This window comes from Scophthalmus maximus, chromosome 8 (genome assembly GCF_022379125.1).
Source record: "Scophthalmus maximus strain ysfricsl-2021 chromosome 8, ASM2237912v1, whole genome shotgun sequence".
Classification (NCBI taxonomy): Eukaryota; Metazoa; Chordata; class Actinopteri; order Pleuronectiformes; family Scophthalmidae; genus Scophthalmus; species Scophthalmus maximus.
Window position 1 is genome coordinate 21,723,398 of NC_061522.1, and position 26,220 is coordinate 21,749,617.

General features: G+C 43.9%; 2 protein-coding genes and 2 non-coding genes across 10 annotated transcripts; 3 read left to right on the forward strand and 1 right to left on the reverse strand.

Moving 5' to 3' along the window:
• The first annotated feature begins 9,113 nt into the window (after positions 1-9,113).
• Positions 9,114-9,187, forward strand: trnai-aau. The gene has a single exon. It is a non-coding gene; the product is annotated as a tRNA-Ile (tRNA).
• Positions 9,188-9,464: 277 nt separating this feature from the next.
• trnaq-cug lies at positions 9,465-9,536 on the forward strand. The gene has a single exon. It is a non-coding gene; the product is annotated as a tRNA-Gln (tRNA).
• Positions 9,537-9,869: 333 nt separating this feature from the next.
• On the reverse strand, positions 9,870-16,788 carry exosc9 (exosome component 9). 2 transcript variants are annotated; one of them, XM_035636484.2, is made up of 12 exons: positions 16,734-16,788; positions 14,363-14,457; positions 14,030-14,149; positions 13,729-13,831; positions 13,501-13,638; positions 13,147-13,229; positions 12,509-12,641; positions 12,275-12,363; positions 12,025-12,171; positions 11,718-11,902; positions 11,465-11,537; positions 9,870-10,406 (listed from the first exon to the last, which is right to left on the reverse strand). In XM_035636484.2, the coding sequence occupies exons 3-12, from the start codon at positions 14,143-14,145 to the stop codon at positions 10,343-10,345; spliced, it is 1,131 nt and encodes a 376-aa protein (XP_035492377.2). In that variant the 5' UTR covers positions 14,146-14,149; positions 14,363-14,457; positions 16,734-16,788; the 3' UTR covers positions 9,870-10,342. The 2 variants fall into 2 exon arrangements, with proteins under 2 accessions (XP_035492377.2, XP_035492376.2); XM_035636483.2 differs by lacking the exon at positions 16,734-16,788 and adding an exon at positions 14,659-15,406.
• Positions 15,592-26,174, forward strand: clgn (calmegin). 6 transcript variants are annotated; one of them, XM_035636481.2, is made up of 16 exons: positions 16,111-16,352; positions 18,108-18,398; positions 18,548-18,621; positions 18,824-18,882; positions 19,264-19,405; positions 19,904-19,985; positions 20,094-20,286; positions 20,426-20,615; positions 20,727-20,840; positions 20,973-21,129; positions 21,652-21,867; positions 22,008-22,124; positions 22,224-22,362; positions 22,465-22,625; positions 24,603-24,650; positions 24,810-26,174. In XM_035636481.2, the coding sequence occupies exons 1-15, from the start codon at positions 16,332-16,334 to the stop codon at positions 24,645-24,647; spliced, it is 2,001 nt and encodes a 666-aa protein (XP_035492374.1). In that variant the 5' UTR covers positions 16,111-16,331; the 3' UTR covers positions 24,648-24,650; positions 24,810-26,174. The 6 variants fall into 6 exon arrangements, with proteins under 6 accessions (XP_035492372.1, XP_035492370.1, XP_035492371.1 ...); XM_035636479.2 differs by lacking the exons at positions 16,111-16,352; positions 24,603-24,650 and adding an exon at positions 15,592-15,615; XM_035636477.2 differs by lacking the exons at positions 16,111-16,352; positions 24,603-24,650 and adding an exon at positions 15,650-15,916.
• The last annotated feature ends 46 nt before the right edge of the window (positions 26,175-26,220 follow it).

The following is a 26,220-nucleotide window of genomic DNA, read 5'->3' on the forward strand; positions in this document are numbered from 1 at the left end:
CTCTTCGAGAGGTGGCTTCTTCGTCGGTGGCCAGACCAAAGATCATGTCCAGGGGTAGACGTGGGTGACGGCCGTACATCAAGTAAAAAGGCGAAAACCCAGTTGACTCATGCCTGGTGCAGTTATATGCATGGAGGACTTGAGGTAGATGTTCTTTCCATCTCTGCTTCTCTTTTTCCTCCAGGGTTCTGAGCATTCGAAGCAAGGTACAGTTAAATCTCTCTGCAGGATTTCCCTGTGGGTGGTAGGGGGTGGTCCTTGAGTGACCCACTCCACTCAGCTGTTGCAAGGTTTTAAACAGTTCGTTTTCAAATTCTCTCCCCTGGTCATGATGCAGTTTCAATGGATAGCCGAACCGGGGAATAAAATCGTCGAAGAGTTTCTCCGCAGCTGTCTTGCCCGACTTATTTCTGGTCGCATAGGCTTGTGCAAACCTGGTGAAATGGTCTGCAACCACCAGGATGTACTCAAACCCTCCCTTGCTGGGCTCCAAGTGGAGGTAGTCAATAGACACCAGTTCAAGGGGTGAGCTGGTGGTAATGCTCCCCATGGGTGCCCTGACGTGTGAGACAGGTTTTTTCTGCTTGATGCAAGGACATTTCCTAGTCACATAGGCTTCCACATCCTGTTTCATGTATGGCCAATAGAAGCGATCTCGAGCTAGGCCCAGCACTCTTTCGGTCCCCATATGACCCATGTCATCATGAAGGTGTTTCAGGACCATTGATCGGTACTGATCAGGCAGGACCAGTTGCCTCCTCTGACTAGTTTTCCTGTATAGCAGCCCATCTTCGAGTTGAAGCTTCTCCCATCATGAAGAAGTTATCTTGTTGGACCACTGACTTTCCTTCTCATGTCACCAGTCAGAGTGTTTCCAGTCTCTTTCAGTGTGATTGCTTGACTAATAGCAGGATCATCTCGCTGAGATTTCATGAGCTCTTCATGAGCTTATGGTTGGGAGCAGTTCTGGTAAGGTCGGATTAGGTTGCGCAAGGTTCAGGACAGCTACATAAGCAACATCCCGTTGCTCGGCCGCTCTGCTGCCTTCCCATGTTGCCAGAATGTTGTCTCGGCCAGTTCCTTGGTGCATGAGTCAACGTAGCTGTCGATGTCCAATGGCAACCTGGACAGTGTGTCAGCATCAGCATTGGCTTTCCCAGGTCGAAATTTTACCTCAAACCGGAAGTCGGCCAGCTCATCAACCCATCGATGGCCCACAGCATTGAGCTTGGCAGTGCTCAGTACATATGTTAACGGGTTGTTATCCGTGTACACAATGAAGTGGGGGGCGTAAAACAGATAATCCCTAAACTTTTCACTTATGGCCCACTTCAATGCCATGAATTCGAGTTTGCCAGAGTGAAGGTTGTAGTTTCGTTCCACAGGCGTCAATGTTCTGGACCCGTAGGCAATCACTCTGAGCTTCCCTCCCTGACGTTGGTATAACACCGCACCGATCCCTTGTTCTGATGCATCAGTGTGTAATACAAAAGGGAGGTCAAAGTCAGGATAACCAAGCACTGGCGGGTTTGACAGCATATGTATGAGCTGCACCAGGGCTTGTTGATGCTCTTCAGTCCACTTGACTGGTGTCTTTGTTGACAGCTGTGTCCCTTTTCCCTTCTTTTGCCTGGGCTGAGGCATCACCATTGCACTGTTTTTTTCTTGCAAGAGCTCATACATCGGCTTGGCAATCCGAGAGAAGTCTTGTATGTACGTCCGGTTATAGCTGAGGAATCCGAGGAGCTTCCGGACTTCTCCAACAGTGTTCAGGGTTTTGTCCTTTAAAACCTGAATAGCTTCCAGATCCTTGGGGTCAATCCGAACTCCATCAGCAGAGACCAGCCTTCCTACATGACGAACCTCTTTCTTGAAGAGCTCACATTTGGTTGGCCTGAGCTTCACACCGTGATGTTGTAGGGCCCTCAGGACACGTCTCAGTGCCTCAACATGATCTTCGAATGTTTTCGCATAGCAGAGGACGTCGTCCAGGTATGGGATGCAGTACTCATCGCGGAGGGAGATGAGCATTTCCTCCATGCTCCTCTGAAATGCTGCAGGTGCATTTGAAAGCCCAAAGGGGATGTGTACCCACTCGTACAAGCCCCATGGGGTGATGAATGCTGTCAAGTTTCGTGACCCCTCAGAAATGAAGCCTTGGTGATAAGCCTTTCCCTGATCCAAAATCGAGAACCAGCTGTATCCACCAAGCGTGTCAATGAGGTCTTGGAAACGTGGCAAGGGGTGCCTGTCGGGAACCGTCTTTTTGTTAAGAAGCCGATAGTCAATGCACAGCCTCAAGCTCCCATCTTCTTCCGTACACAGACTACAGGTGCAGAGTATGGGGACTTTGATTTCACTATCCATTTCTTTGCCAATAAGTCCTGTATGTAGTCCTTGACTTCTTTGAAGAGAGGCTTGGGGATGGATGCATAACATCTCTGCACTGGAATGTCATCCTTCAAAGTTATGCTCATTTGGAGGCTCGGAACACATCCAATATCATCGTCATCCCGAGCAAAGGCATTTGACTCCTCATAGAGCATCTTTTTCACCACATCTTGTTCTTCCTCGTTTAGATGGCTTACATTGACAGGGGGATGCCACAACTGGGACAGTTGCTCTGTTTGGTCTTTGTCATCCATGCTAGCAGGAACAGGTGAGTAACCATTGTTAACCTCAATACAGGCTGTCTGGTCTGTCTCCAGTATCTTGTCTATTTGCTGGACACTGCCTAACACCGTGAAGTTGCCCAGTGTAATATTGTGTTGAGTGTAGTTGCACACTGGAATTTCAACATAAGGATGCCTGGTGTGGTGGACCTCAACCAGACCATCACCAAGATCTAGCTGCTCGAGTTTCAGGTCTGGGTGGTTGACCTCAAACAACGCCACTGTTGAGGGGAAGTCGGCAGGTACCTTGCATTTGATGTGAGCAACCTGACCAGGGTGGATGAGGACATCATGTCGACCAACTCTCACTAGCGCATGACCATGACTGGGCTCCTGGGTCTGTACAAGATTCACTATTGCCTCAGCTTTGTCATTTTCAACCTGCATAGCTTCTTTCAGCAACCTAGCAATCACAGCGACAACTTCCATTCCAGTCTCCTGCCCTAGGATGAGCTCTTTGATGACGTTGAAACCCACTATTGGCCTCAACAGGTTCACCTGACTGACCACGAAGGGTACTCGGATGGCCAGGTTCGGATCATCATTGCCAGGCAGGTTAAAGGTCAGTTCAACCCATCCATCATATGGTATCAGTTCACCATTAGCCGCAGTGAGGTCAAGGTTTCTGTCTCCTAAGAACTCACTGAGAGGGCGCACTTCCAGTTGTGGTAAGTATTTTTGATTCCATGGGCGGTCGATGATACTGACTTGGGCACCGGAGTCTAAAAGGGCAGTCACGGTATATCCACTGAGGTTACATTTAAATAGACATTTCTCTCTGATTAATGTAGCTACTCGCTGTGACGTTGACTGGATTTCAGCTGGTGAATATGAAGGAGCGATGAGGTTGTGGTTGGCCTTAGCTGCTACTGGCTTGCTGTTAGCTGGGTGGGACTGAACACTAATGTCGGTCACAGCCTGTCCCCCTGCCATGACCGAGGTGCGTTTCCTGACGGCTTAGGTCTCTTTAAGCATCCAACAGCACGGTGTCCCTCTACCCCACAAACGAAGCAATGGTTGCAATCAGTCTGTTTCTGCATCCTAATTATGTATTGTGTCGGTTTTAGTAAAAAAATAGGAATCAAGCTTCTTTGGTTCTTCTGATTCATTTTAAGTTACCGTACAGGCGCAATAAAAAAAACTCCATCACAACCCAGAACACAGCGCATCCTCTCTTAGGTTAATAGTATCTTCTGAAACAATGCTGATATGTGACATGAACACAGCATTACAAACACCTTAATGTACCTTGACAGTTGCATTAATGTTACGTTAACACTGCATTGCTCGTATTTTACGTGGTGGACCATATTTACCATCCACACGCAGACGCCTGATTTGTCACAAAGGCTTAGGCTTCATTTCTCAGCCTCAGAGTTGGCCCCTTGGTGACGCCGCAGTTTGCTCGTCGCTCGGTGGCAGTAGCCGCTGGCAGCGTTAGCTTTAAACCAGAGCTAATCCCCGGTCATTGAACGGGACTTCTCGACCGCTGTGTCGGAGGCTTGCGGAGAACATTTCCAGCTACTTTCGGATTAATAATCCGCCTGCTCTGCAGTCAGTTGTCCCAACAGATAAGTCCAGGAAGCTTGCGCTCCTGTTGTTTAGTTAAGTTAAATGATGGCGTTGTTCTATGTTTGCAGTCATTAGCGGGTGTCGGTGTCTGCGCTCGGTACCTGCTTTTTAGCTTAGCACACTAAAGTGCTTATCAGCCAGCTAGCCTGGGGTTAGCATGAGCGAGACTCTGGCTCTGCTGACGAGGCGAGCGGGATCAATACGACACCGACATGAGCTGGTTAACAGGTGCGTGTGGATGGTAAATATGGTCCACCACGTTTAATACGAGCAATGCAATATTAACGTGACATTAATGCAACTGTCAAGGTACATTGAGGTGTTTGTAATGTAGTGTTCATGTCACATATCAGCATTGTTTCAGAAGATACAGTTAACGTAGAGGATGCGCTGTGTTCTGGGTTGTGATGGAGTTTTTTTTATTGCGCCTGTACGGTAACTTAAAAAAAAACCCAGAAGAACACAAGAAGTTTGATTCATATGTTTTACTTAAACCGACATAGATAATTAGGATGCAGAAACAGACTTGTGATCGCATGTGACAAGGTTTGTCTGTGTAGTTTTTCTCCAGATGATCCAGACAGACTGAACCAGTGGAAGCTCAACATGAGGCAGAACTGAACTGGGCTCATCCCTTCAGCACTGACCCCAGGTAGGTGGACCTGGGGTCATAGGTTTGTGAATAACTTAATGGTCATATTTTTCCCAAGTGAAAAATGAGAACAAAGGTGCCAATTAAATATTCTATACATACTGTACTGTACATTCACTGTGTTGGTAGAACTCTGTTAAATCTAAAACTACATTCAAATACAGTTGAATATCTCCATAACACAAGCACACAAACCTCTTTATTTACAAACGTGTCTTACTATTTTTTATTTGTGTCTTGTGCTGACCATGTTCTGTCTCCAAGAGCAAAGAAGAAAAATTAATCACTCAGTTCTTATCATTAAATGTACTGTTACACAGCTTTTAAAATATATATAAATCACACAAACCTGTTATTACTTACGGTTTTATCTGTAGTGTATGAGTTATTTGTCAATTAATAGTCAGATCTGAATGTGAAATCTCACACATTCAGTCAGTATTAAAGACAAAGATGGTTATGATATAAACATAATTTATTAGCCAGAACCAGAAGTGATAGATTAACTCTCAGATGTATTTTTAGTGAAGGTACAAAGCACAAAAAGGTGGATATTATTAAAATTATAGAACACATTTAATATACAGACTGGGCCTGTGCAAGCAGTAACAGCTGAGCTCAGAATGAGCCCAGAGGTGCAGAGTCCATGTGGTGGGAGGAGAAGGGGATACAGTGTGGGACTGTATCCCCTAATAATAAGTGTTGGAGCTATAGTTGGTATTTTTATCAACATTGATGACCATAAAATAAACTCAACATTGTCCATGAAAGCCAGGGACATGTTTAGGCCAAATTGAATAGCAGTGACAATGCCAGCTGCAGCAGTTACAGGTCCCCTTCACAAGGTGCTGGAGGTGAGTCTGCTGCAGGTCGTCTTCATGTGGACCAGCATGATGCTACTGATCTCCCTCAGGTTGTTGTCACCACAGTGGATGATGAGGACATCAGCTGCTGCGCTTCCTCACGGAGTGGAAACAGAGTGGATGAAGACTTTTCCACCACAGTCCACCAGCCAAACACAGCACACCAAGGTCTGCAGCTCTCTGGGCCCCTCGACGGACAAACTCATCACCACGTCCACATTGTGACTGTAGGATTAAAATTAATAAATGAGTGTGATAAATGCTTCAGATAATGAAAAATGTGAAGTCCACTACTAGAGTGTAGCTCACATTTTTATGTTGACAACACTGTTATGTCACATCTGTAGGATAAAATGGAACTAAAGAGCTACATCTCAGAATATAGACGACAGTCTCTAATACTTTATATTTAGACAGACTATATAACTGTAAAGTCAAGCAGCCATGACGGGTACTGGTTTGTTTTGTGCAGCAAGTGGAAGCATCACAGGTGAACTGAACAACAACCAATGTGCTGGAAGTAATAAACATCTTGTAACAAATATAAAAGTGCCTTTCTTACAGTCACATTCAAAGTGATAATCTGGTGCAGTAATGTCTATAGCAGTACAGGTAAGGTAGAGTACCACGGACTTCTGTCAGTGTGAAAACTTGATCTGTGCACTGTTTACAACTATGGTGTGGGGAATTTATGGTTTTTATATTTTCTTGTTTGGTGTATTCAGCAACCATTCAGCATACAGCCAATATTTCTCACATGAGCAACTGAGGTGTCTTCCATGTGACCGTTTTTAGATTTTAAAATATTGCGTCAGCATTTGTTTGTTTTTACATACAGTAGAGGCAGACAAATAACTGGGCCAGAATAGCTCCAAAGACAGCCTTTTTGAGTTTTGGGTGGCAGCGGTGAGAAGTGAAGTCAACATCGAGAGAAGCATGTAATGCCTTACAGAGGCCAAAGGTCAACAACAGAGAGTTGAGAGACACTGGACTGTTATTAATTACAAGAGACAATAGAATATTCGTCTAAAAGACTGTTTGAAGCTGCCTTTCGTGCTGAGAAAGAAAAAGAGACATTGACATTGTCTAAAGAATATTGTATCCGCCCTCCCGCGCACACTGCCTTTCGTGCAAGCCCTCACCTCAGCACCGGCTTTGGGCCTCTCAGAACATCATCAGGTTCAACCTGCATGAGAAGCGTGCGTCACATTATCGCCCTGTTGCATATTACTCATACTGGTTTCCGCCTGTGGTCTTGGCATGGCGAGCTGTCTCAGAGATGTAGCTGATGTTGCTACCAATATTGCCATAATTGTTAAATTACTGCCATTGTACTTGGTCACGACTGTTGTCTGTGTTGTTTATGTTGTTTATACAGGGCTGCACATCTTGAACATGATGGAGCAAGGAGATCTGGCTATGAGGAATTCATATAGTCAATCCCTCATATTTCTTTAAAGTGAAATAAAGCAGACTGATTCAAAATTCTGCTCTGATTTTGTACAATGATGGATTTAAAGATAACGAACACCTGGTTGTGCTGTAGTGAGTGATCGTGAACTTATGGATGCAATTCAATGTCTAAAGGCACATCGACAAGCAGCAGAATTATATGCTCTCATTAGAGCCTGCCTTCTGGCTATAAAGATTGAAGTACTTCCTTCGTGTTTTGGCCCATGTTTTCACACGGTCCAACACATGTAGGAAAAGAGGGAAAGAATTAAGTAATTAGGTAAAAATTAATTGAAGTCACACACGATATAGTACGAGTAAAGAAAGAAAGGTTCAGTGAAACACGACCACTTACAGCCTCCATCAGACAAAAGTAGTAACGTGTTACTATCAACTGAAAGAGTCATTTACCATTATTATCAGAATTAAAATAGTCAATTGTTATTATCATAAATAAGTATGAAAATAGATTTGATACATATGCCAAGCTATCAAGATTATAAATGAGTCCTAACAGAGAGTATCACCCAAAAAGTCACTCTTCTCCGGACTGATGAGTATATGAGTATATATGAGTGTATATTTATTATATGTGTATTGCATGTTAACAAAACTAGCAAACTAACAAACTAACAGTGATACTAAAAGGATTTCATTTACAGCTCCTCCACAGATTCCTGGAAACATCGCGGGGGTTTTATGTTTCTATAAATTTTTAAATCAGACGAATGGGTATATCGTAGATAAGAGGTTTGAGAAGCTTCTGCTAATAACATACAATCATTCTTTTGACTATTTTAGTAATCGAGTATTCTACCGATTATTCCATCGAGAAATCGGATAAGAAATACTTTTGCTTTATTGAGAGGGGTGTTGATCTTTTATCCTGCCCGTCATCCAGAATGTAGTCGGGGAGCAGGGAAAGCGGTCTGCTCCAGGAATATTATCCTTCCAACAGGCGCACAGAGGCACACGGAGACTTTCATTGTGGAGCCGAGGCGTTGCTGCGTTTATTATTGGACATCAGCTGTAACATTTACTACATATCTGCTGCTAGCATGCAAACCGGAATTCTTTTTCTCTCTCTCAAGTCACTCTCTCCCTGCAAGCTCGTACACTCAACACACCGCTCATTCTCTACGCACTGCCCCATTCATAACAGGAAACACAGTGAGCGGTGCAACTTTAGTAACATTGATTAAACGAAGCTTCGATAATTTCTAGTATTCGAATTATTCAAGGAATCGTTTCAGCCCTATACCAAAGTGCAGCTTCTTCCCAGAGGCTTTGAGACTTATGAACTGCGTTCTCTCCATCTCTTGTGGAGTCCCGCCCATGCCTTGTCGTTCAGCTCCAGCAGCAGGCTCCTGCCCTGCGTAATGGAGCGGTCGCTGGACTTGGCATAGGCGGCGGCTTGTTCTCTGTCATTCTGCACACACTGATATGTCTGGTCGAAGTTCCACGAGTGATGGTTGACGATCAAGAAATAAATCCCAGGAAGTAGCAGAGGAACAACGGTCTATACACAAGGCAGTGTATTAGAATGTGCTGGGCCCATAGAGTTTACTGTTTAATTTACATTTATTTGCGGTGTAAGGGGTAATCGCACAAAATATTTGACTTTTCATAAAGCAGCCGTAAGCCTTTTAAAGGGAATTTGGTGTTTCTAATTGTCCTTTACAAGGTTAGCTTACACAGCTGATAATTAAATATTGCTAATGCTAAATAGCCAGTCACGACACAAGCACCGGAGAAAGTGGTGTATTTCACAATATTTCGTATCTTTCTGTCTCGTCATCCAAGTTGGTTGAGCTTTATTTAGTAACTATTAAAGCATTCGCAAACTACAACATATTGACATAGTGGCTAAAATTTAATAATATGCCGACATTTTGTTATAATGGCCGGTTAGCTCAGTTGGTTAGAGCGTGGTGCTAATAACGCCAAGGTCGCGGGTTCGATCCCCGTACGGGCCACGTTTTTTCTTTGACACAGAACCAGTATGCGTAAGTACAAACACGCATAAGGGTTATTGTCCTTTCACCACAAGCACCCGATTGTTTTCTCACCACGTTTGCTAGTCAACGGTGTCGCAACATGTAACATAACGAGATCAACTGTATTAGAAAATCCTAATGTTCTTCATAATGTTCTTCACAAGAATCACAATTGTGATCAGTCTTTTAAATAGTTACATGTGCATCCAATGACAGGCAGTGTTGATATAATATGTGTCATCCAAACCCATATTGTGGTTCCATGGTGTAATGGTTAGCACTCTGGACTCTGAATCCAGCGATCCGAGTTCAAATCTCGGTGGAACCTGAAGCTTTTGCGCGGCTCTTCAGAAAATGACACGTTGCTCACTATGTAACAGGGAGCAAGAATTCATTTTACTCAACAGTAAAATAAATACATGTGTACTAACGAGTAGATCGCTTTGGGGAAAATGCATGTTAAATTATCATATTATACATTTCTTGATATTCAGCTGTGGACATCAGGAAGGACGGTCTATCTTTTACTCTATATTTGTCTTTACAGCCGCACGTTGTGCTTTTCGGCACCATAGACACGTCATAGAGAAAAAAAATGTCCATACAAAATTACTTTCTTTAATGTTTAATTTAAAAGAAGAAAAGGTTACAAAAAACAAGATTTATTTATTTTCTTTATTATCGTGAAACATAATCAGCATCACAGACTTCACTTTTCTTACCAAATATACCACTTGACAAATGTAACTGAAAAGTTTGATACCAACTGAGGTGGAGAATATATCCTTTACTCATACAACAAAAACAATGTACTCTTTACATTGCTTCATCATAAAAACAAAAAACTAAAAGCCAATATATAAGAAATCACATTCTCTACATTTGTAGGTGAAAATTTATTTTGAACCGATCCACCATCTCCCAACAGAGGTCAAATTCAAACTCTCACATTAACAATCCAGCCCATCACATTAAAAATTGTTTCTGCACTGTGATCTCTCCTTGAGTCCAGTTATCTGCTACAGCAGAATCATTTGAAACCAGGATCATCTTCATCATGAGGAGGTGTTGTTTTGTCTGCCACTGCAGCACATCAAGCGATGTGAACACAATCAGCACAACTGGTGCCATAATTCATTTTTTCTGTCCTTTCTTGGATGATGCTGCCCCCTTCTGGTGCGAACTGAATCCTGTATTTCTGAAAGTATGAAGACATTTATAAAAAATAAAATCTATTAGGGGTGTAACGGTTCACAAAATTCACAGTTCGGTTTGATAAGATACAGTGGTGTTACGGTTCGGTACGCGCAAAAAAGGAGAAATGCCAGAGAAATGTCCTTGATATTTAAAATAACATAATAATGTTAAATGTTTTTTGACTTTGAACAATGACCCGTCTTCTGGGTTGTCTTCTTAGCAGCATACAAAACAAAAGCATATCTATTTATTTTTTTAAAGTGTATTATTGTAGTAGTAAAGAACAAATACAAATAAAAGAAAAGTACAAAAGAAATGTGTTTATTTATGGAACTCTTAAGGAACTTAAGTTTTTTTCAGAAGAAAGATGAGAATGTCCACACTTTCTGTAGCTACACAGCACAGATCTGCTTGACGTGACCATGTCACCTGCAGTGCAGACGTTCACAGACAAGTAAGGCTGTGCGGTGAGGTACTGTGCCGTTAGCTTTGTAGCTTTGTGTAGCCTTGACGTGAAGCCGTCTGCGGTCAGAGCAGACAGCTCCATGGTGCTTCGGACAGTTGGCTCTCTGTTTGGGATTATGTCTTATTATGCAAAGCAGGAATCCGTTGAACCAAACGCCGCAGTTATTTGTTTTCCCTTTTTGAATCAGTTGAATGGCTGACTGAATGCTCCTTGTTTCCAACTAGTTCCACATATTGACACACAGGGTGATGTCGGCGTAAATGAGTTGACGTGTATGAAGTAGTCTCACTGATGTAACCTCTCGTGTAACAGGTGCGAAATACCCTTGTTTTAATAGCATTACTAGCCATATTGTAATGCATGTTAGGTAGTGTGGACTGCCTGGTTGAGAGCAGTGGCGCTCTCTCTCTCTCTCTCTCTCTCTCTCTCTCTCTCTCTCTCTCTCTCTCTCTCTCTCTCTCTCTCTCTCTCTCTCTCTCTCTCTCTCTCTCTCTCTCTCTCTCTCTCTCTCTCTCTCTCTCTCTCTCTCTCTCTCTCTCTCTCTCTCTCTCTCTCTCTCTCTCTCAACATAAAAAGACAATTGGTTCACTTACTTAGCTTTGTTGGGTGTCTCTGGATGAAGTATGACCACTTCCTCCTCTTCACTGTCAGATATTTCAACCACATCTACCAAACAACAACAAATTCCCAGTTTATAGTTTCATGTTATTCAAAACAAAACATACTCACGGAGCCCTGGAAGGGACATGGAAGGAGAGGACTTTTGCCAGATCCTGCAAAACCTTTGTGAGATCTCATTAAAGCTGTAACGTAACTAATGTGGTAAAATAAATAAATAAAATTTACCCCCTCTGCTCTCTTCCTTTTCATACTTTTCCTCTTCCATTTGTGTTACTTTTCCCTCCTGTTCTTCACCACTGATGTCACTCTCCTCCTCTTCCACTTCCTCATCCTCCTCCAGGCCCCAGGTGTTCTGCAGCCCCTGCCCCACCTGCCCCAATCCTGGGACGGGCACCACTGGGGATGCTACACTGGTATGTTCGATTAAGGAGCAACAGTGGATACTGTATGGCAAAGCATCAGGGGGGGATAAAGGGCTAATGACACATTTTCGTGGTTCATGCAACTGTTATTCAGGCTCAGTTCAGGATACGTCTGAGGTGGGACCCCGGCTTTCTGGACAATGTCATTGGCTCTTTCTGTTACGTCCATCATCTCCACCGGAGTCTTGTCCATTTTCAGAGCTGTGATTCGTTCCTGAGGTAAAGACTCAGCAAAACCACACCTACCGCCGGCCTTCCTATAAAAAAATTAAAAATTCAGAGCCATTATCCTCTAAACCAGTGAGTCCAGAGCTTTATACTTTAGTATCAATAAATACAATACATATTGCAAATTCTCACCTGACTTTCTTGTCATTTTCCAGGGCTTTGCCCACAAGCTCTGTGATTTCAGACACTTTGACACTGGCAATTTTGCTGCACCTCATTACCTTTAACACCAAAGTCAAACACAAAGAGTGTTTTGGAGAGCTTTTGTAAATTTGTAAAAACATACAATTACTTATCCCATCTTGAACACAACTGATCGTCATGACTGCAACTAATATGTATAACCGTAAGAGTCAGTCTATTCACCTGGTCCTTCAGCAGCATGATGCCCCCGCTGGACTGGATGGAACAGATTTCTCTGTGTTTGTTCATGGCAATCATCAGCAAGCCGTCCATCACCCGCTCCTCCCGCTCACAGGGGTCCACCAGCAGATATGTTCTGAAAAATTCACGAATTATTGTAATTCTTTCAAACTAAATGATTAATCATTATTTCAACCCCCCCAAAAAAATAGTTGGAAGCAGACTATTTTCCGCTCCAAGTTCTGCACATATGCCCTTTTTTAAGGCTACATACACCCCAACATCCTCCACTGATAGAGATAGAGCTGCCTGTAAATGTTGGGAGAGATTAAACGCAGGGCTAAACAACATTCACAAAGCACACACTGCTGTTGGCTGTTAACTGAAGGCAACTCAGATCAGTGTATAAACACATCTTTCTCTCATCTTGCCCACAGTGGCTGGGCCGTCAGAGAACAATGTTTAGTAAGGAAAGTGGGGAGGAAAAACATTCCTCCAATTTCCAGTGGATTACTGAATGACTCCCCTAACTATAAGAGGGTAGGGTGTATATAGCTATAGTTACACTGACTGTCTTTTTGTGACAGGTGTGGACACGTGTGGAATTGAAATTGTCTGAAGAAAAGAATGTGGCACCTTACCCTTGCTGGAAGAAGGAGAAGCTGACACTGATGGGCATGTGATAGATACTGAGAGGAATCGGTTCTCTCTCCTCTGGACTGTACTGATGGAGCAGAATAAATAGACAGTTACAACCAACAAAGTGTAGGACAAACAATGTCTGAGGAAAGAAAACAGCTTCGCCATCCCCTGCCATATAAAAGCATGAAAAGCAATGACAAAGCAGTGTTCAAGATTCATCACTAGTTATCTGTGGTTCCACTGCAAGTTCCCACCAGTACAGTCACACGATGGAGCAGTTTTGGTGTTTGCACCAACAGGCAAAATTCCCAGTGAAGCAGAGACACCACCTGTGGCGGCTTTTGCCGACTCACCACTGTGACCTCATCTCCCTGGATGCCGACATCAGGCCGTCTGAAGTGGCACAGAGCGGTGATGGCGGCGATGCTGGCAGCGTCCATCAGGTTCCCATCATGATTCAGCATGTGAACATCCACTCTGATCTGCCACACCTGAGCGCACACAATCATCACCGAGGATATGCTTTTTTTTTCTCCCCTTTGTGTGTGTGTGTGTGTGTGTGTGTGTGTGTTTCTGTGTACCTTTTCTCCAGACACGACACACAGGGACTCTGTGTCAATGCACTTGGAGTTCCTCAAGCATCTCTCCAACTGCCTGTTCAGCTTCACTGATAACTCTGACTGTCTGTAGAGAAAGGAAAAAACCCCACAGATGATTTACGCTCCCTCCACTAACCGCTTCCATTAACTAAACCAGACAAAATACACCTCTCAAACAGCACATCTCAACAAAAAACAGAGAGTGAAGAGAAATGTTACCAGGAATCAGGAGGGAACACTCTACATATTCACCGTCAGCATGATCTGGTGTAATGTTCCTCACCTGCCCTGTTCGAACGCTGGTGACGCCATGGGCGACAGCTCGATGTTGAAGAACATGATTCCCTCATTTGGTCGATTCTCTTTCGGTGCGATAAGTTCACAGGACACCTGAGCCATGACCCTGTACGGTGCAGCACATTGATACTCCATTAATACTGTTGTTAATCAAATCACTTTATTCTCACATGATTTTGGAATGCAGAGTGCTCACTTTCTTTTTTTCTTTCGAACAAATTAAAATAAAAAAAGCAAATGTGACACTGCATACAAAAACAAAACAAAAAAAGTTTAAAAAGTGTCAGTTTTCTAAAAGATCATCTGGTCCTTGGTTCACCTGGTTTTCCCCAGATCCACAAAGCAACATCCATAGTCTGTGCCGAACGTGATCTTTATCTTCCTGTAGTCATAGGTCTGCCGTCCGTCCAGGCGCTGCAGGACAGGTTCAGTGTAAAAGACAAAAAACAGGAGCCCATGAGCCACTGTCTAAACTCTAAACACCGACAAGAAAAGACAAGAACAATCGACTTCATTCCCCTTCGAAGCGTCCATCCTCTGTGTGATCTGATGAAAGTATCAGAGGCGTCACAGGATCAACGGGGAAACACGGGACATGCACAGAAACCAGCCCACCTTCTTCTCCTCGATGGCTTGAAGCAGGAAGTCCCGCTCACAGTTGGACAGAGGAGTGTCCTTCATTCTGCGGGGGTTTGTGCGGCTGCAGCGGCGATATAATACTTTAATTCACTTCTGAAACGGCTCCGACAAGCGTGGGACCGCCGTCGATATTTCCTGAACTCTACCCCGGAAGTGCATAACACAAGTCAAAGTAAAACTGTAAAAGCAGAATCGCAGAATTTCTGAACGTGTTGTAAAACCCGCAAACAAAGTCACTTTTTTTTTTTGCAACTCTGGCTCTGTCGTCTCACAGTAGAAAAAAATAGATTATTGTTACAGAAAAATACAATTAGATTTTTTGTGGACGGAAGCAGGATAGTGATAACTTCCGGGTTTGTGTACAAAAAAATACGTTTACCCTGCAACACTCTATTATATGTTTCATTTGGTCTTGTTAACAGCTGTGAAATGGAGGTTATGTTAACCTGCTTGTGCCTTTTTATTATGATCCAGATCTACGTCCGTATCGTGTTCACGTAGTATTATTACTGTTTCGTTTCATGATAATAAGCTTTTACTTTGAAACGATGGTGCAGAGTGCATGAGGTGCATGAGTCTCTGATACATTCAGCCTCATTGTAAACTGGTAATTTGCAATTTTTCTAGTTGTTAATATTGGCAACCTATTTTTTTTTTTTTTTTAGAGGAATTTTGAATAAATTGACGTAACTCAAATCATGTTCCCTGACTTGTCCCGCTGAGAGAGGAGCTCCAGAATACACGCCTCAACAGCCTCCTGGATCGCTGTCAGATAGACCACAGGTGGTGTGACTGCACGGGCGTTAAGCTTTAATCTGATATATCTACCACATGTGAATAAAGATAATATTGTGTCATCGACTTCTCCACCGGTTCACTTCCCGCGGTCACCGGCGTCGATCTCCTCACCCATCGTTGGTCACCGTGACGGCGGTACGTGAAGGCACCAGTCCCGCTCTCCAGCTGGCCGAAGTGCGCATGCTCACTGGCAGAGAGTCGTTCGCACTCGGCGGCGAACCGTTATCTTATCCGGGCCAAGCTGTCAGCTGCGGTCCACCAACTCCTCCGGGCGACTGCCGAGTGTTTCCCAGCCGAACACGGGGGCTTTTGGTTGTCGTCTCGGGATACTTCCCCTCGGTTTTTTTCAACGCGGGTGTTTATTGTATTTCTTTCTTCTTCTTCTTCTTCTTCTTCTTCTTCTTCTTCTTCTTCGCAAGTAACAAAAAGGCGCAAGGTTTGTTCGTGTGTGCTCATTCCTTCTCTCCATCCCTCCCTGTGCGATATCACAATTGCTAATTTATTAGCAAGCTAACGGTTGCAATCCAGTAATTTCGGCAGTCTAAAAAGATATTTTCTCTGAGCCGTTACTTACGATTTATATTTTTTCGATTGAATTTCAACACCGAAATACGTTCAAACAGTATGCACAGCTATTCGCTCAAGCCTGGCTGTTTGTTAGCAGCGCTCGTGTTGTGCTAAGGGTGTCTGTCCTGCAGTGTTCGGACAGCGCAGTGTTCGCCGGGGCAGCCATGTTGGCTCCACGGCCCCGTCCCCTCACCTCCTCGGGGAACGGGTTCTCTTACCGGCGGATTCGAGGGAAATAGGCGCCTTTCGGCGAGGTGTGGTGTCGACCACAGGCTGGCCAGGGGATGCTGCCGCAGATCTGCAACGTAACTGTGTCCAAGAGGAGGACAGGGGGCTGAAAGGGGGAACCGGAGTTGGCCGTGTAGCCGACAACCCCAGACACAATAGCCGATATTCTGTTTGCTAAGTCGGATAAGGGGGCATGCTTGCTCTTAGCAGGACACATTGTGGAGAAGTGATCTAGTGATGTGCTTGTCGTGATGGAGGTTGGCCTGGGGGCTGTTCAGTGGCACCGGGGAGAGAGACCTTACAGATATTTCTGTTGAAATGATATCAGGAAATATTCATTCATTCAAGGTTACCTGTGTGTTGTGTCTAAATGAGCGTATGAGCCTCACATTTCTTTTTTGTCGGTGTATAATCAGCATTTTTTTTTTTTACATTTGATCTGAAATTGAACTATTCACCTTGTGTTGTGACCTGTTGGCTCAGTTCATTACTTAATGGACACGCTGTGGGGTTTGGGGCATTCAGCCAGGAAAGAGTTTGGCTGTGAAGAGTTCATTTCACTGTAGAGGTCGTCCCTGTTCATGTCAAAGTTGCTGACACCTTCGTGAAGTACTGTGCCAGAGAGCGGCTGACTCTTTCATGGACTCAAATAAAAGTAATTGGTTACAATAGATCGACACCGAGCTGGCTCCAAGTGTTGCTGGTTGAGAACCACCACCTCCTCCTCTAATATGATTGTGACCACTTAATATCTTGACCGAATTCCGTTCTCCAGAAGGAAAAAAAGGATCCTACTTTCGGGACATTAGGTTGATTTTAACAACTGCATCGAGCTTCTGAGTCTAACCAGGTTTTGTGTATTCTCCCACCAGAATCTATTTTCTCCTTTGAATCCCTTTGATCCTCCCAAGCTGTGATGTTGGCAAACAGGACAATGTCTGTGGGAATCAAAGCTATTTAGGAATTGAGGAAAATGTGCTTCTGTGCTGTCTGCCCAGATGCTTTTCATTTCCTGCTGCTCACAACAAGAGTGAGCAGGTGTGGCCTGATCAATAGGAGGTCACTGAAACTGTCCTCTTAAATGTACCATTATTCAGCAGGTTGTCTCAAGGGTTTCGAATGGATTTGGGGTTATTAGGACACAGTGTGTGTGTTTGGTTGTGTGTGTGTGTGTGTGTGTGTAATCTTGTGCGTGAACAATATGTGACAATTTTGAATTAGTTAAGATTTGCAGGGAAGAATAGGGAATGTGTTATTATAGCTATTTATCGGCCGATAAGATACTTTCATTTTAAAATGTCCTACTTTGGCTCTGATGCCGCCGATTTCACTCCTCTCTGGACTTTAGCAATGTCCCGTCCATGTTTTTTTGTTTGTTCAGCTTCATAATAATGCTGCTCATAGCTCCCTGCACTTAAGGTCATGTTAAAAAGTTCTGTGAATTGAACATATGCTTTAAGGCATTAGAACAAAGTTTTGTGTTAAGGGTTTGTGTTATTATAAATGTTAACGCCTTTTGACACTTTTTTACTGCAGACAAAAATCGGTTTCAAATATTGGTTATCGGGCTCTTAATTTAGTAATAATCGGTAACGGCCCGGGAAAAGCCATATCGGTTGACCCCTATAATGTATGCTATATATTTAAGGGGTACAGGTGGAGAGGTACATTGCAAGATGGAATCTGTTTTAGAGAGATTTAGCAGATTTAAAATAAATTTGTTCTCTAGTTTCATCATTGATACCCCCCGTCCTTCCCCAAATCTCTCCCCTCCCCCACTCAGCGTTTCACACCATGGTCACTTGTAATCTCACTCTGTTTACCCCCAACAGATGAAGCTGGACAGGGGTTGGATGTGGCGCGTGTTGCTCATGTCCTCCCTGGCTTTGGCAGTGGTAGTGGTGGCCCAGGAGAAGCCGTCAGAGGCTGATGTCGCAGACGTCGATGAAGCTATGGACTTGGACGAGGATTTGAAGGTTCTGATGGCAGGGAAGGAGGAGGAGGAGGAGGAGGAGGAGGAGGCAACAGTGATGGACGAAGAGCAGTTTGATGAGACAGATGACCAGGACACAGCAAATGGGAAGGCGGGCAAGACTGAAACGGATGAAAATGTCTCCTTCCAGGTTAGGAATGGGTGACATGTCAAGCACAGGTCATAAGTGCAATTAATGGAATAGATTTTAGTGGATCAAACCGTGACAATTGTTGGTAAGCTCTGTTATTAGTGGAGAAATGGTTTCCTGTGTATTAATATCTAATTATTGTTCCCCAGGTAACATACATGACTCCTGTCCCAACCGGAGATGTGTACTTTGCAGAGACTTTTGATGATGGATTGCTGGACAGGTATTGCTGAAGAAATTTACCACAACATGATGCTAAAAAAACAAAAACATTGTGATTGTTTTATGCACGCTGGCACACATGAGCCTCGAATGGTGTTGAGTAACCAGGATAAACTTACAAAAACAGTGGTCAAAAGCAAGTTTGTGTGCGGTTACCTTTTCTTGCCTGGAAGCTCAGTGTGTTGTGATGATGGTCTTTACAGATGGCAGCTGTCAAAGACGATGAAAGGGGACACAGATGATGACATCGCCAAATATGATGGTTTGTTGCTATTTTCTTGCTTCGCCAATATACACCTAATGTGTGCAAATAAGATAGCTATTTAAAACCATGGGTCTTATTTTTATAGTTTTGGCCATCGGTCCTGTTGGTTAAAACAAAACTGTACTTGGCAGCACAATTGCTGATAAATGAAGTCACGGCACCTCAGCTGGAGACGCAAAAAGTGTTTGTGGACTTCTGTTGACTACACTAAAGTGAGCAGATTGTCTGCAACCATACATGCCAGGAGTTAAGATGAAGTAGTAGTTGTAAATGAAGAAGTAAAATTTCATCGTAACCCATGGTCATGATAGCTGTGCCATGTGCATGTATATGAAACCCAGGTTGTTACCTGTCCGACCCTCTCCTCTCCGCCTGTAGGGAAGTGGGCTGTGGAGATGCTGAAGGAGAACAAGGTTCCCGGAGACCAGGGTCTGGTGCTCAAGTCCCGAGCCAAACACCACGCCATTGCCGCAAGGCTGAACAAAGCCTTTGTCTTCCAGGATAAGCCTCTGGTGCTACAGTGAGTTCAAACATGCGATTCATCGTGTCTAGTCTTTGTTCATGCTAGTGGACTCTTCCTGGTTATTGGATATTTAAAGCTACAGTGTGTAATCACCTGCAACAAAGAACCAATGTTTTTTCATCAACTTTGAATGAGTAAAATATAGTAACATTAGGGGGACCCCACCTCTGTGTAGGTCGCCATGTTCGCTATGTTGTGTTGTGCTGCGTTCCACTGAGACTCGGGAGGTAGGAAAAAAATCACCACCCCGACTTCGGGGGTCCAAGTTTCGAGGTGTAATAGAACGCAGCATTAAATACGGTTGCAGAAAACGGTCCAGAATACGCGTGTTGAATTTCATAATTGACACCCTGTCTGGTGCTCAGTTGGTTGCGGTTTGCAACTTTATCACCAGATGCCGCCAGGAAAAGTACTGTTATTTTCGCTTTACAGGTAATAAAACTAGCTATCGATGATCGGGTCCTGTTGAACTATTTTGTAATGCTCTGACTGTAGGTATGAGGTGAATTTCCAGGATGGTATTGACTGTGGCGGAGCATACATCAAACTGCTCTCAGACACTGGCGATTCCAGTCTGGTTAGTATACATATTTAACTGTGCCTTACTATTTTTTTTACCCTCGATCGTGACTTAAATAGAATAGGATGAGAATTCTTGGCTCACACTATGTTTTTTGCTCTGTAGGAGGATTTCCATGACCGTACACCATACACCATCATGTTTGGACCCGACAAATGTGGCGAGGACTACAAGCTGCACTTCATCTTTCGCCACCAGAATCCGCTGAACAAAGACACTGAGGAGAAGCACGCCAAGAGGGCCGACGTCGACCTCAAGAAGTTCTACACTGACAAGAAGACTCACCTCTATACTTTGGGTATGTAGGTTAGCGTTGTTGCTATGCATTACCTGTTTACCTCATTTTAGAAAAAAACTACTTGCAGGTGTGTTTTCTGTCCTGTTGTTGTTGTTTTTACATATTCTCAAATTCTGCCTTTTCTCTCCTTCCCTGTCAGTCCTGAACCCAGACAACAGCTACGAGATGTTCATCGATCAGTCCAGTGTGAGCCGTGGGAACTTGCTGCACGATGTGGTTCCTCCAGTCAACCCTCCCAAAGAGATGGATGATCAAAACGACTCCAAGCCTGAGGACTGGGATGAGAGGGCCAAGATCCCTGACCCCGAGGCCGTCAAGCCTGATGACTGGTGACCGCCAACATCCACACTCATAGATGGGACACATTTGATTTCATTTTTAACATGTTTAAAATGTAATGGCTTCAACAACAAAAGCAAACGCTGATGTGTGTGTCTCAGGGATGAGGATGCACCTGCTAAGATTGAGGACCCTGATGCCTTGAAGCCCGAGGGCTGGCTGGATGACGAACCAGAGTTTGTCGCTGACCCTAATGCTGAGAAACCAGAAGACTGGTAAATATGCTCATTCACAACAGTTCCACACAAAAAAAAACACACAACCAGCCTTAGAGTTGTTGTTGTTCAATTATGAAGAAATAATTCAGCCTGACTGGTCTCCTCTGCTGTGTTCTCTCCGGTGTGCAGGGATGAGGAAATGGATGGGGAGTGGGAGGCTCCACAGATTCCTAACCCAGCCTGTGAGACTGCCCCTGGCTGCGGGGAGTGGAAGCGCCCCATGATCAACAACCCTCAGTACAAGGGCAAGTGGAAAGCCCCACTGGTGGACAACCCCAACTATCAAGTAACGACGGCAACTGATGATTATTTTCATTATCGATTAATCTGTCGATTATTTTCTTGATTAATCGATTAGTTGTTTGATCCTTAAAATGGTGAAAAATGTCGATCATGTTTCTCCAACCCCAAGATGATGTTTTGGTAAAGATATTAAGTTCACTGTCATAGAGGAGCAAAGAAACCAGAAAATATTCACATTTAAGAAGCTGAAATCAGAGAATTTTAAAATATTTTTTCATAAAAATTACTTGAACCGATTAATTGATTTCAAAATAGTTGGCAAATAACTTAATAGATGAACCGATTAACTGTTGCAGCTCTACTATCAAGTAACGGTTGTTGTGTATAGATCCAGAAGAGTCAAACATGGACACATGAATAATCATGTGCAGCATTCAGAGAGGGCACTGTTTGCCTGCTGTGTTATACACACATGCACATGCATGATTGTGCTGAAAACCAAAACCAAAATCTAATGCTCTTTTCCTTCCATTTGCCTCCTTGATATTGTTCGTCATCTCCCAAGGGAATCTGGAAGCCGCGTAAGATTGATAACCCGGACTATTTCGAGGATCTGCAGCCATTCAGGATGGCACCGTTCTATGCCCTGGGCTTGGAGTTGTGGTCTATGACCTCAGATATCTACTTTGACAACTTCATCATCACGTCTCACAAGGAGGTGGCCGACCGCTGGGCCTCCGACAGCTGGGGCCTGAAGAAACTAGTGGCCAGTGCTAACGAGGTCAGTGGGATGTTTTGTCAGGGATACAGCACATGTATTAAAAATTTGAATTATGTTCATATAATTTACCACCGAGACATCAGTAACTGTGAGGGAAAAGCTCCCAAACGCTCACTACCTTTGCTTTTCTGGTCCACTAGCCGGGGATTTTCGCTCAGCTCCTGGAGGCCGCCGAGGAACGACCATGGCTCTGGGTGGTCTACGTACTGACAGTAGGATTGCCCATAGGACTGACTGTGCTATTCTGCTGGCCAAAGGTATGGTGAACCCATTGTGAAATTTATTTTATTGTATATTTCTGAGCCGTTTTAATGCTGATGTTCACCAGAAATCCCTCTAAATCTTCTCTGTCCCAGAAATCAGAAGATGACTATGTGTACAAGAAGGTGGATGTGCCCCAGGCTGATGTAGAAGAGGAGGAAGATGAGGAAGAGGAAGAAGAGGAGGCAGCGGCAGATGAGGAAGACAAAGTCTCTGAGGCCGCAGAAGCTGCAGGTCAGATGTCTTCTGCTGTACTTTCCACAGAAATGTACTGTCACATTGTTGTAGTTCATATTTCTTGATCCTCACTGCCTTGACCTTTACTCTGCTCTACAGCAACAGAAGATGCTGAGGAGGAGGAGGAGGAGGAGGAGGAGGAAGATGCAGATGTGGGAGGGGACAATCTAGAGGGGGATGATGATGAAGAAGGGGAGGAGGAGGAGGAGGAGGAAGGAGAAGAGGAAAGCAAAGCTCCAGAGAGAACATTAGAAGATGAGGTTGGTGTTGCTTGGTCTTAATTCTCTTTATTCCACTTAACCTTGATCTTTAAAATGATCTAATATTCCTCTGGCTTAGCATACTTATGTATTTGAGCTTGATACTTTCATTAAGCTTAATGTTTGCAGGAACTAAGGTAAAGTAGAAGTTACAGGTTACAGTTACAACTGAAAAAAACTATTCCAACCTATTATTTCTTGTTTTTTTCATTAAAAACAAAAACGAGGGAGCGAGTCTGCACTCCGCCAGTGTAGACCAATGTGTGTGAGAGGGGGCAGAGTCTGGGAGTGATTAGTCAACTGCGGGGGTCATGTCAACTACACTCGTCGGTGCGTCTTCGCGTCTAAGCAGGAATTAAAGTTCGAAGTCTCTACGATTGCTGTCAATTAGATTCAAGAGAGGCCATGCATGGGATCAGTGTAGGCGATGGGGCGATGCCCGGATTACGCGCGTGAATGGATCTCCCGACTTGCCCTCCGTGGGTGAGGTTGAATTGTCCTTCCTATCTACTATTCTTATCTACTCAGTGGAAAACGTCATGAGGTCAAGGAAAGGTGTAAAGGAGTACTGATAGGACATAAGGAAAACCGACAGCGCTGCTCAGAGAATCCGACCCGACTTTCCCTATACCACGTCATCACGTGATGGCGGATGTTATTGACGGGCGTCTGCCGTGGTGAAACTACAAATTTCCAAAGATGAACTACAAAAAACGCAGCAGCTCCATCAGCATGTTTCAGTGTATTACCACCGCGTGGCATCGGATGTTAATGATTCATATGTAACAGTAACTGACATGATGACGTGCGTCTCTTCTGGGTCATATTCATGCTCTGCTACTTCTTCTTCAGATTGAATCGTTAACGTCCGTGCATGGTATCACTGCAGCAATGAATTGTGGGGTGACTATATCTCCTTACTCTCACATAGGGAAGCTCCAGTGTACCCAATGCTAAAGGAGATAGGAAAGGAAGCATTGAAGCCCCTTCCTCTGCATTTAGAGTATCCAAACAGCTCTTATCATGGCTGCTGATCAAATACTTCAGGGTCACGTCTGGTGCAGCTTAACCGGAACGGCGCATTCATTAATCCCTTTCACCGGCCCCGTCCAGACCACATGTCTCGTTGTCGCCCCTCTCCTCACCGCCCCTCCACTCCAAGCATCGCACCTCACCGGCCTGTTCCGAAGTCTTGACAGACCAGATGTGGGTGCGGTCGCGGAGGCATTACAGAACAGCAGCAATGTGTGGGGTGTTGCTTAAAAATCATAATTTCACTTATTTAGAAGGCATTGAGGATCAAAGGTGTGTATATGAAAACCTATGGGAAAATGACTTTCAATCAATCATTGTTATTTATTTATTTTTTGCATTAATCCCTGCTACCATCTCACTCAACAATGGCAAAATATAACCATTGACACTTTTTGTTTATTCAATTCAATTAAATTGTGACATTGTGAACTTAAAATAGAACAGCAGATTATAATTTCTGTAAATTGTCTATTCATTACCAAAGTATTTATCAGTAATACAGTTAAATTGGATGAAAATGTGGATAATTGCGTTGGAGGCCGATTTAAGGTGTGCCCCTAAATTTTCTGCTTGTGCCCCTTAAATTTTCATCGAGGGGCTACAATGCTACTAGAAGAAAAAGTTAGTCTGGAGCCCTGCAATCAGTGTTTTATGTATTTTAAGTCCAGACCTGTTGAGATGAGAGGATTTAGTGTGAGATTATTGGTAGGAATGTGTTCCATGTGATGGAGACAAACGAAACGAGGACCCGCACACAAAATGGCTCCACAGTGCTACTAGATATAAAAAACAATTTGACCTTAACTAATAATTAATGTGGGTTTCGGGGATATATTCTGCGTGAGAGGCCTGAAGATTTTCGCCAATATCACCTTGTGTCACATGAAATAATTCAGTCATTGATATTGTCCCACTTGCGCTCAGCCTGTCCTCTCTGTTTAGACTGTCTCACGTCTGACACCGTGTCCTTGTCCTAGTGAAAAATGAGCAGTGAGTCCCTGAACATCCAGTCTTTTCAAAATATAATTTTATGAAATTGTGACTGACTCTACACTGAAGTTAATAATAATGCAAGACTGGTGGCAAATGCCAGAATGATGTCGATGTCTCATCCATCAAATCTGTTTGTCTTTTTCTTCTGGACCACAGGAGAAGGAGGGCGGAGATGCCGGCGAGGAGAACCACAAACAAGCTGTGAGAAAGAGGAGGGTACGGAAAGACTGAAGAGTCGAAAGCCACGCCTGCTGTCTCCATTCTTCCCCAAACAGGGAGGAGGTGGAGGGCCGTATCTGCTGCCACTCCCCCCCTCTCTGAGCGGAGCAGCTTGTAATTCCTCCAGACCCACCGGGTGGCCTGCAGTCACCCTGGCTGCCCCCCACCCTGTCTCCTCCATCCCTTGCCTAAACCCATCACAGGTCTGCAGTCTCCCAAACCACTTCCTGTATCATCCCTCATGTCGTCATCAGGTGAATCCCTTGGATATATTGTGCGTTTAGCGGTTTTCCCCTCCTGCCCGCCCTGAGCTTGCACGCTTTCTTCAACCCCCCCTCTATAAGCCATTGCTGTCAAAATGCCTGTCAGCCTAAAAAACCCCGCCTCCTCCACCTCTGTTCCTGTTCAGCCTGTCTCCGATGTCAGTCGTCTCTCTGAAGATGCTCCATCATAGATAGTCTGTCTGCATCTGTCTGACGTCAAGTTGTGTGTACCATTTAACAGCATATGGTAGGGGCTGCATCTCAGAAGCTAGACTTTATTCTTGTGTCCTTTTTTTTAAAGAGCTCATGTGAGGACGTGATTTGACAAAGTTTGAAATAGTTGGGGTTTCGAGAGCAGGCCGGAGCAGGAGAGGAGAGCGGATGCCAGGCTGTCTGAGGTGTTACTGCAGCGTCAGACCATGTCAGTCAAGTCGCCTCGGCTTAGGTTTGATTTATTACCTCTTTATAAATGGATGTTCTGTTTAGATTTTAGATAGTTTGTCAGGAGCATCAGTTACCTTAATGTGTTTTTTACAGAGTTATAGCAATTGAAGAATCGAGTATTAGCATTGATTGACCCTATTTATTGGTTTTGTTTCAGATTTGTTTTATTGATGCAGTGTTTTGAGTGACTCAAGGCAGTTTTCTGAATATGATATGACACTGATGAGCTTATTCTGAGCCTAGCCTTGTGTGAAATGTTTTTAAAAAAACGAACTGACAGTGCTCATAGATGAGAATTAATTTTGAATGCCTTTGTCATCAGTTGTTTAAAGGACAGAATGAATGTGGGTTTCTGGATATTCAACCTGTGAAGACATGTCTCATTCAGTCAGTGCACGGCAGTGCTTCTCCATAATATCTAGACTAGTTGGAGGTAGGTGGTTGTTGCTGGGGAAGACGTTGACACAAATTTATTTGTTTTATATTATTGTTTCAAGCTTTTGTAGTTTATTCTCGCCAGATGCTTCTGGCAGATCTGTTTACATTTGTTTGCAATTTGTACATTGCTCTTGAAAATAAAACTATTTAATACAAAGGATGTTGTCTGGTAAAATGTGTCAAATGTTTAAATATGTAGGTGA